The 11,234-nt window shown below is 30.3% G+C and overlaps 1 protein-coding gene across 1 annotated transcript; it reads left to right on the forward strand.

The window, feature by feature from the left end:
* The first annotated feature begins 1,996 nt into the window (after positions 1-1,996).
* On the forward strand, positions 1,997-8,843 carry LOC135928169 (hyaluronidase-like). Its single transcript, XM_065464536.1, has 8 exons — positions 1,997-2,175; positions 4,878-5,124; positions 5,444-5,521; positions 6,405-6,589; positions 6,963-7,120; positions 7,712-7,878; positions 8,122-8,227; positions 8,590-8,843. Exons 1-8 carry the CDS (start codon positions 1,997-1,999, stop codon positions 8,841-8,843), a joined length of 1,374 nt encoding a protein of 457 aa, XP_065320608.1.
* The last annotated feature ends 2,391 nt before the right edge of the window (positions 8,844-11,234 follow it).

Raw genomic sequence — 11,234 nt, forward strand, 5'->3', positions numbered from 1 at the left:
AAACTTAAGTCTTTTAAAATTCGGATCTAGAATTAAGCCTACCTTATGTAGTGGCTGCATAATAATCTTTTAAAAGAAATCTTGTTCTGTATTTTAAGGTTTTGATTATTATTGTATCACGTTCAGAAGGTTAACAAAATTTTACTAATTTTTGTTTCCATAGACAAAGTGCATTTGTTGTGGGACGAGAATCTGCTCTCAGATTATCCGAGCATTCTTTAAATATTGATAAAAATTTATCTAACTCGCGTATGATGCTGATATCAATTGTGGCTAATCTATTTAATTCTTGCTTGCTAAACAAATACACCTGTGTTTCAAAATATGATTTTAAAACTCTATATCATGATATATACAGAGTTCCATCTCGTTATTCAATCTTGTTTAAGGGTGTGACTTAGTTTGCTATTAGCTGTAGATTGTTTGAAATATTGTACTATTTTTTTACACCATTTATATTTAAGGCTATTTCAGTTATAAAAATATAAATATAATATTTTTTATTATATGGCATATACATGCTAGCGTTTCATCCTTTGAATGCACTTATAAGATTTGCTCCGTTATCACTCACAACTATACATTTATTTAAGTAATTTTCTACTTCTGTATATTCTCCTAAAAAATTAACTACACTTTTAAAATTGACTTTTTTTTCATCCATTGTCCTTGTAGCCAAAACAAATGTTTTTAATGTAAAATCTTTAATGATAATATGTACGTAGTACTTTAATGGTTAAAAAACTTATATTTTTATAGTCATCCGTCCAAATATCAGTGATTATGAAGTAATTATTATTGATCATGCTTTTAATCTGAAATTTTATTTCATGGTATATTTTTGGACCTATAGTATTCATGAGAGTTTTCCGGTTCACAACTTTTATATTTTGTTATACTATGGAATCCATATTAATACCAACATTTATCTTTTGGCCTGGCTTGTAAAATCCTTCACTTTCTGATGCATTTAAAGATTGAAGATCTTTACTAATAAAATATAACTGACTTTTCTGTAAAAAATTTAAGCAAAATTTAGCATAAAGTCTCGCGATAAAAAACACCTAAACATAAAATGAAAATAGAGCTAACGAAATGTTACCGGATGTTGTTTATAAAATGCGGAAGATTTTTAGTTTTCATAAATTTTTCTTTTTTTTTAAAAAAGAACTAAATTAAATAAGAAAATATATAATATAATTATAAAATTGCAAATTTATATTTATAAATAAAAAACAATTTTAAAAATTAAAATTTCCGTGATTCACGGGAAATTTATGTTCACTCCCGATTACGCCCGGGGAAAATTTTGTGAAGACCCGCCACGCCCAGTCACGCCTTGGAATTTATAATTTTTTCACACTCACGCCATGACCCACCGTGACACGATGGGTCACGTGTAATTTCACGGCCCGCGCCCACCTCTACTAGATAGCTTATAGGTTCTCCATTACTTAGCCAACGAGAGGCTATTATCTAGATTTATCCTATAACTATAGAATAACATGTTCAGAATTGCCATTCCTTCAGTATGACAGCAAGCATATGCAACCGGAACTGCCAAGAATTTTAAAATTAGCCACCCCCCCCCCCCCAAGGCCTTACGATGGCGGAAAGCGGTCACTGGTATGCAGATGGCAAGTTAAAAAAAATCCCCCTCAATTTTTCACCAACTTTGGAGCCTCCATGTCCTATTAAAACGCGGTAGTGCCCACAATTTTTGTACTACTATCGAATAATATCCAGATTACGTGTATAAGGATCTTGGGATGAGATAAAAAGGTTACAGAATAATATAAATCTTATATCGTTAATGATTGATTTTAAGAAGGCGGAAATAAATTCCTTTACTCTTTCATTCCATTAAATAACTATATTAGGGTACTTTTTTTTCTTATGACCCAATCGATTTGGAGACACATACAAGATGGAGAGTTAATAGCGAATTATTTGGACAGAGATGCCAGGAAATGAGTGGTCAATAAAAATTAGACAAATGTTCTTACTCTTGCATCTGTTCCCGTGGATGATGCAACTGGTGCCTTTCCATGGACTTTTACACAAACACCATTTTTATCGAAACACTGAAAGAGTCTTAGGAAATCTTATTATACATGTTATTGAAGCGAATTTGATTGGTAAAATTCTTTGCAATGGAGTTAGACAAGCACCGAGGTTTCCAATTCCCCCTACCTCCTAGAGCATGAGACTTCCCTTTTGTTAATTCCTTCACTTCTAAAAATATAATTTGAAAAAATTTTTTTTGATGATATCCAACCCTCAACATGACTCCTATTTGATGGTCCTATTGTTTTATACTAATAAAATTGAAACTGTATTAGATAGGAGATAAACTGACGCCGTGCTGAATTGTCGCCACGCCTATGCTGCTCCGAACTGACGCTTCACCGAATTGACGTGATACCATAGTGTATATCAATCTCGCAGTTTTTCTCCCGATAAATTATTCTTTCCAGAAATTTATAAAGCATTTCAAAATTTGTATTTATTTCCATTATATACCATGGAGTTGAATTGACGAAATTTGAATTTAAAATGGAAGTCATACCCGATAGTTACGACAGGCTATAAATATTAAAATCTTTACAATTTATAAGAAAGAGATAAAATAAAAAAACGGATAATTATTTGGTATGGTTGTGTTTTGTCACCGCTAAAGCCATAATAACAGTTATGACTACATAAACTACCGGATGAGAGCGATAGATAATTTTGAACACATCTATTCCATACAAAATCATTAAACTATTTTTTTTTAAAAAATCTGCAATGAGATAGAGAAATTTCCAAGTATAAACACATTTTTACTCATAGACCCCACCAGGGCTCCAGATGGTTAAAATTAGTGTTGTTAAATGTCTCGTTTTGAGCCCATTTTTAAAAATGGCTAACTCTCTATTTTAGCCAGAAAAAGGATGCCTAAGAAACAAGATTTCGATAATATATGTCTAAGAACCTTTTTTTCCTTCTACGAGCAAAATCTTCAGGGCTTGGCTAATATTTTTCTAGATGAAGTAGTGAGTTAGCCGTTTTTAAAAACAGGCTCAAAACAAGACGGTTAACAACTCTAAGTTAAAGTATATATATCGTTTATTTATAAAAAATAGTGCAAAAATTTTTACAAAATTAAATATTCCCATTGATTCCTAAATAAAAAAAAAATAAAGAATCCATAAAGTTTCAACTCCAAGAATTGTATCTTTCAAAGAATTATTTCACTTATCGTCATGCCAATTAATAGACTTAATTTATAAGATAATAAAATATATGATAAGTATTAGTGTGTTCGATTTTTGGGGAAAATCTTGGTGGAATGGCGCTTCTTTTGATGTTTACACGAGTTTTAAGCGCGCCAAATTATTCCCACTGGCAAAAATGTTATGCCTTTTCAAAAAATCTTTAGATTTAACGTAACAAATTTTTTTTTTGTATATAAAGTTAATAGAAATAGGGATACGAAATGTTTTTTTTTTATTTTAACATTATAAAAAAAGATATATTTAATTTCGTTATATATATATATATCAAATTCAAGGTTTAAAATATAACCATGTCGTTCGATGTTTATTTACTATATCAAAAAGATATTCATCTCATTTTAAACTCATTTAAAATTAATGTAAAATTAACCTATTTCTTCCAAATCTAAATTTATTATCACGAAAATGTATGTATCCTTAATAATCTTAATCCTGACGAGATTTCCCCCCCGAATTTTCCCCGAGAGAGCTTTTCAAATCATTTGGAATTCTCCTACACAAATTTGCAAAATTAGGTATCTATATACATTGTAACATATAATAACTCTATGTGCAAAGTTTTCCTTCCCTTTATTTTTTACTATTAAATATCTTTAGCTTCCGGTTTGGCTATTAATGTAACAGTTTTAAAAGAAAATAATTTGTACGAAAATTACAAAAATATTTACTTGCCGCTGTGTCCTAAACCTGGTTTCAAAAAATTTCACAAAAAAAAAAAATTAACTTTCACAAAAGTTTTTAAAATTTTTAACCAAATCAAATATGTTTTTAAGATTTTCTAGATTTATATTTAGGACATGTTCTTCTATTTTTATATCAAAACAAAATTATATTTTTTGATCTTTAAAACGCATTCTAACTCTCCACAGGACTGTCACGTGACGAAAAGTTCCAAAAAAATAGAGAACTTCAGGCATAGGATTATTAAAAAATGGAATTGTTAATGGCGATTGAACGGCGCCGCCATTTTTTAAAAATGGCGGCAAATATGCTTCCTGTAAGACAATCTTACTGGCCAACTATTTGAAGAAATTTATTTTTATCGCCTCATTTACCCAAAGATTTATAATTTATAATTCTTACAATTAAAAATTTATTTTGCACTCTGCACTTTTAAATAAGAATTATAATTTTTGAATTCTGAAACACTGCTATTAATCAGGGAAAGGCGGCGTATAATCCTTTCAAATGATCCCCCCCCCACTCCCCCTTCCCTTCTGGCATTATTTGCCGATAATAATGGGTATATATTCATTATTTATTTTTTTTTAAAATGAACAAAAATTTACTTAAATTTAATTATTTATCATAAAAAAATAATCTATTTAAGTTTTCCCCAAACTTAATCATATGGCATCCACATGATGTTTTACTACATTTAACTAGAAAATATGAATGACACCTCCCGAGAGTTTCTATTGGATGAAAGATTTTTAAGTCTTAATATTAAGTTTAATTTGTGGCAGGTAATCGCATCCATATACAAAAAATGCAGCTACGCGTTTTTACCGCTTCCATAATGTAGGAAACAGAACACCCCCCCCCCCTTCCCTCCCTCCTTCAGTAAAATAATTTAATCCATGTATTTTTGAATAGGTACAAGAATGACCTTAATTTGGCATCATATGGTATACAAGCAAATCCTAACGAGACCTGGAGAGGCAACTTAATATCCCTATTCTACGATTCCCAGTTAGGTCTTTGGCCTAGTTTGACCACAAATACTGTCACGAATAAAACCGACGAAGTCAACGGCGGAATCCCTCAGAAGAGCGATATTTCTAAGCATCTCGCTAAAGTGGAGAGCGACTTGGAATCACTCGTGCCGAATACAAATTTTGACGTTTATTTATATTCATATAATATTATTCGGTGAGTGTTTGTTGAACGGCCCAGATTTGAGCCCAGATAAAAAAAAATGGCTCGAATATTTTTTTTGTTCATAGATGGCACAAAGGTGAAAATATTGAGATCGCCATTTTTTTAAAAATGCGTCACAAATCGAGAGCCGACACTTGATGAACTCCCTCGGTGCGCCCGCCAGCCTAATATTTAACTTATTTTAATGGCTTAGTGTGTCTTAACTTAAAATGGCGCAAGTTTATTATTACCTTTTGTATATTTAATTTTTTTTTTTTTTAAAAAAAAAAATATTGTTTCAGGGATTTGCCGTGATAGATTTCGAAAAATATCTACCCTGGTGGAGTTTAATGAACGATGGAATATACAAAATTTATCATGTAATATTATTAGAAATCCGGAGTATCTCCCTCACACGCTAAATTATCGATACAAAATCGATCCTATTTATTAGAGATCGGTGGCGGAACGGTTATCGCTAAATGAACCTCTCTGTTGAACCGTAACCGACTTTAGCGAATCGAACCTATCGATTCGATTTAAAATCGTTTTTAAGTGTATTTGATAAGTAACACTTTCTAGTTGAGTTATTTGATTTATTTCACTTTCCCAACTCCTGAAGAGGCGATATGGATTTAATTGTATCAAAACTCACATTTTACTTTTTTAATATTTTTTTTAAAAAAAAACTTCGTGATAAAAAAAAACGAAAAAAAATCCATTATTGTTTTTTATTCTGTTTTATTTCATCAATAATACGCAAATAAATGGTCACAATCATTTTAAATAAAATTTAAAAATTTGGGGGAGAAAAAAAAACGTTTTTTTCGGGAAAAAAACGAAAAAATCCATTATTGTTTTTTATTCTGTTTTATTTCTTCAATAATACGCAAATAAATGGTCACAATCATTTTAAATAAAATTCAAAAATTTGTGGGGGAAAAATTTTTCTTAACAATCCTTCTACAAATTAAAAATTAATTTTTTTTTTTATAGATTTTAATATATCATTTTTGAGGTGTTTTTAAATTTTGACAAAATAATTTTTTAAACATGTTTTTTTATTCGTATTTTAACCCTTGAAAAATAAAACGAAAGACGTTTTTTTTATATATTATCTGTTTTACATCTTTCTTTCTTTCTTTCTTTCATTCTTTCTTCTTTTCTTTCGCTCCTACTTTCTTTCTTTCATTCAAATTTTAACGATTCAAATTAGAACTAAATTTTCCTAACATTTTACTCTTACAAACAAAACAAAAAAAGGATGCATCCATAGCTTATTACAGAAGTGAAAACCCGTCTATAACGAATATCAGTCTCATAAACGCGGGTGCGAGGATCGATTACGAAATGGCTGTCAAACTTTTTATACTAAACACCATTAAGAGGCTTAGAGAATTGCGACCTCGTGCCAAATGGGGATACTACATGTACCCTTTTTGCGCCAAGTAATTTATAATATATGAAGGAAGGAAGGAAGGAAGGAAGGAAGGAAGGAAGGAAGGAAGGAAGGAAGGAAGGAAGGAAGGAAGGAAGGAAGGAAGGAAGGAAGGAAGGAAGGAAGGAAGGAAGGAAGGAAGGAAGGAAGGAAGGAAGGAAGGAAGGAAGGAAGGAAGGAAGGAAGGAAGGAAGGAAGGAAGGAAGGAAGGAAGGAAGGAAGGAAGGAAGGAAGGAAGGAATAACCCTTCATTTGAGCCGATCTTATTTAAATACGATTGACTATTACTTACGCACCGCAACACATCGCGAACTTTAATAAGAAAATCATTTTCTAGGCAGAAATTATGGAATAATAAAATTATGATCCAATTCATATCAAAGAATAGCTAATAGCGGATATTTTTGCGACGGAAAGCTCAAAATACTGAACGAGAGAGCTCATTGGTTATATCAAAACAGTTTCGCGTTGTATCCAAATTGTTACTTGCATCCGCGCGATATACCCGATACCGAAATGCGAGCCCTTTATATCTTGAAAAGTAACGTTGTATTTTGGGAAATTAAAGATACAATTTATCCATCATAAAATCCAAATTTTTATATTACAATAATAAAAAAACGCTAAATAAAATACGTAAAAATCATCGAAAATTTTTTTTTAAATGTCAAATTTCTTCATTTTTCTGAAAATAAAGAATTTTATAACAATTGAAATGAAACCTATTATTTAAATATTATTTTTTTTTATAAAAAGTTTCAATTAGTTTCAGAGATTTATTCTGTTAAAATCCGTTTATTGAATATTACATTGTTCCATCTCAATTTTTACAAAAATTTGTTCAGGGGAGCATCTTTATAGTAATAAATATATCTTATTTCTTTTTTTTCTCTTTCATTCTTTCTTTATTTTATTCTTTCTTTCTTTCATTTCTTTCTTTCAACATTTTTATTGTAGCCATATAAAGATTATAGAATCGAAGAATTCATTTATAAAAAAAAGAAGGCATTATGATACTATGTCAACAAATTTTCGATTTTATTTGTGCCCCATCGGGTACGTCCGGTCCGATTTCGGGTGGGCTAAACCCAAAACTATTTAAATGCCGCTAAACCAATATAAATTATTATAGGAATGAACGAAGCGAAGCGAATTAGCGATTACGTGGGTGATGTCGATATCCCCATATTTCCTTATATTCGCTATCATTACGTTCAAGAACCTTTTCCGAACTTTCTAACCCCAGTTGATATGGAAAATAGTATTGGACAAGCGATAGACGCTGGTTCGTCGGGAATAGTTTAACAAATAAATTAACTCATTTTATAATTCGATTATATAACTCTACTAAAGGGTGACTATTTTGATACATTGATGCGACTCTTTTTCTTTTGTATCTGTAACCGATTACATAATTTTACCGGTATCGGATCGTTACTATCCATACCTGACCTGGCACCGCCATTATATAGACAAAAAAAAATAAATACACAAATAAACAACTTAAAAGAAAAAAAAATTTTGGTTAAATTTTATTAATAGATTTTATGGGGAGATTATAGCGATTTCGGTGATTGCTCGCTATTAGTTCAATATATTAAAAATACACTGGGTCCAATTGCTAGAAATATGCTGAGTTACGCTAATTGTAAGTTTTCAAAATATTAAATGTTATACACTCTCTATTCTCCTTCTTATAACCTATATGTAAAATTTTATCAAATGTTCTTACATATATATATATATATACAGTTACATTTGCAGCTATAATTAATTTTAGATGAAAAAAAGATAACAATCAATGGCCTGAGCATTTTTCAATGTTAAAAAATAATATATTGGGGAATTTTAAATTTTATTTTGATTTCAAATACCTTTAAGAGATATGAATATCAAGTTTTAGGTTAGTCACGAAGGATAGTCAAATATGAATGATAATGTTTTAAAATAGTTGACTTATATTATATTGAATTTTTCTTGTTAACATCCAAAAATGCCTTTAAAAAAAAGCTTGCAGCGATTGTGTTTGTGGAGGAAATGGTAGATGCGTCAAGTCTTTATTCCTGAATCAACCTGTAACAGACTCCGAGAGCTTACTTAAATCGGAGCAAATTTACGATAAATTTTGGGAGATACCTTATTATTATAACAAAAGTCTGGAATCCTTTGGGAACAATATCTGCAGATGTTATGCCGCTTTTGATGGTTATGCGTGCCAATGTTACGCTGGTTGGAGTGGACCCCAGTGTCAGACGGAATCATGATATATATATTTTTTTTATCAATTATAATTATACCTAAAATATTGATTGTTAAAAATAAAATTAATTTAATCTATGCCTCTTCGTAATGCAAATTCATATGTTTTAAAAAAATATTAGATTGTTTTAAAAACAGCTGTTATATATAAAAAAAAAGGAATCCAACCCAATCAGTTTTCCATCTTCATTATCTTTAAACATTCGAGTTATAATATCCTCAAAGCCCACCGTACTGATTTGGGATAAATATTCCGTTTCCCTTATCACGCCTAGTTTTCGCTCCTATTATTCGTAAGTAAAATATTATGAAAGGGCTCGATTCGAATTATCCAAGCCTATCCTACGAACGACCCAACCATGTCACTATGTTACAACTTTAGGGCCCTCTAGAAAGCTAGTTTTTTTTTATAATTTAGGATTGAAGAAAGAATTAAATACTTAAAAAGGCTAAATATATTCTTTTCTTTCCCGCCATTCGTCTGTTCCTTAATCTAATACCAGATGATATAATTTTAGTATTAAGGCGCGTTTTAACTTTGATCACATTTAAATCTAATAATATTTCAAAATGTTGTGTCGTGCAACTATCAATGCCGATACATTTTTACTCATCCTGCCCTTCTAAATTATGTTTTAACCACCCACCCCCACCCGTTATCCTACCTTTAGCCTCATCGTGGGTGAGAGGGGGGCAACGTCTAGTGGCTGCTAGTGGAGGTCTAAAAGGTTCCTTGTGGTCTGGGTCTAGAGAATAAGATCATGGTCTCCTCGACGGGGTGTAAAAACCACCGAAAAGGGGGTTGGTGGCAGGAAGGCCATCCGATTATAATAACCTTGCTACAAAATTTCCTACCTGGGTAAACCTGGAAGTGGCCATTAAATGGAGAAGAAAGAACACTTCCACCAGCCCCTTAAACTTCTATTTTATTCAAACAACGATATTGACTCATAACCCCCTGCCCGATCGTGGTAATAGCAGTGGCCTAAATATAGAGACAGTAATGCAAAAATGTCAGTATTAGCATCAACAAATGCTTTTTTTACCCAGGGCAACTTGGCCACTCAATATCCTTGATCATAATTTGATTAAATTTTTTTGTAATAAATCTAAGACTTTTCGAATAAATTTTAGATAGACTTTGATTCATTTTAATTGCTTAACTTAATTCCATGACTTTTCTTCTTTTCCGTATAATCATAGCTCGTTAACAAATAATAAGACAATTCTTAATGGTTTACAGTTATTACGACGTTGATTTATTATCCTTAATCAAATTTCATTTAACGGGAAAACACAACCAAGTAAATTAATTTACAGCATTTCAACAAATTTTATTAAACCCTTTTTATCAACAATGGTCAATTCATTAAACCCCGGTGAAATGCAGGACTAAGCTGAATTCCTGTAACCCTATGATATACGCAACCAAATTAAAAACCGCTTGTTTTCAAACAATATTTTTAATTTTTTGAGAAACTAACGCCATCTAACGGATAAAATTTTATTAAATTTTAATATTGCATAAAAACTATTTTGGCTCATATAAATGATAAAAATTAGTCTATCTTTTATTTATATAAATCAGATAATTATAAATCTAATATTTAATGATTGATTTATAGTTTATGTTTCCTAAATATTTGGATGCATGAATCAACCTTTATTGTATATTTCTATATACCTTTTAATGTTACATAAATTGTAATATGGTAAAAATTTACGATACCAAAAATCGGAAATAGAAAACCAGAAATGGCCATAAAAATAAAATCGGCATTTTTTAATTTTTTTTTATAAAATAATACAATATCATATATGTATAATCATTTTTTTTTCAAATGTCAAAATAAATTATATTAAAATTAAGACATAGGGTGAATTAATATTAGAAATTATTTTTAATCAAAGAGAAATTTGAATTTTATAAATTAACATTTTAATTAATATAAAGAATTTTTGAGTAAAATTTTGACTCTCATGTTTTTATCCCGTGGGAATAAAATTTTTGTGTTCCAAGAATTTCATTTCCAGATGTTTAATTAAAATAGTATATTATATTAAGAGTTTTATAATATTTATGGTTCTCTATACATCCCCGGTTCCAACTGATTCAATTAACATCTAACAAATACTAGAGACTGACCAACATAACAACAACGATCTAAGGATGGGGGGGTAGGGGAGGATTTTATTCTTAAAGATGAGTTTGAATCGCCCAACATCTTAATCAATTGAATCCGACCTACAATTAATCTTCTAAAACTTAGGAGATTAAAGAAAATCTGTGATAATTTAATATATATTTTTTTTTAAATTAAATTTTATAAGATATTAATATTTTTTTAAATAAAAAAAATGCACATAGAAATACAATAAAAAAAATGATGTATTCG

The sequence above is a fragment of the Gordionus sp. m RMFG-2023 genome, chromosome 4, assembly GCF_954871325.1.
Source record: "Gordionus sp. m RMFG-2023 chromosome 4, tfGorSpeb1-WG-v2, whole genome shotgun sequence".
In the NCBI taxonomy this organism is placed as follows: Eukaryota; Metazoa; Nematomorpha; class Gordioida; order Chordodea; family Parachordodidae; genus Gordionus; species Gordionus sp. m RMFG-2023.

Bases quoted from the DNA above. Each gene is read 5' to 3' on its own strand.
- LOC135928169 (XM_065464536.1), top strand. From the start codon at position 1,997: ATGTTCTTACTCTTGCATCTGTTCCCGTGGATGATGCAACTGGTGCCT. The intron at 5,125-5,443 runs GTTTATTTATAT...ATATTGTTTCAG, and splicing joins TGCCGAATACAAATTTTGAC to GGATTTGCCGTGATAGATTT. The intron at 8,228-8,589 runs GTAAGTTTTCAA...TTTAAAAAAAAG, and splicing joins TATGCTGAGTTACGCTAATT to CTTGCAGCGATTGTGTTTGT.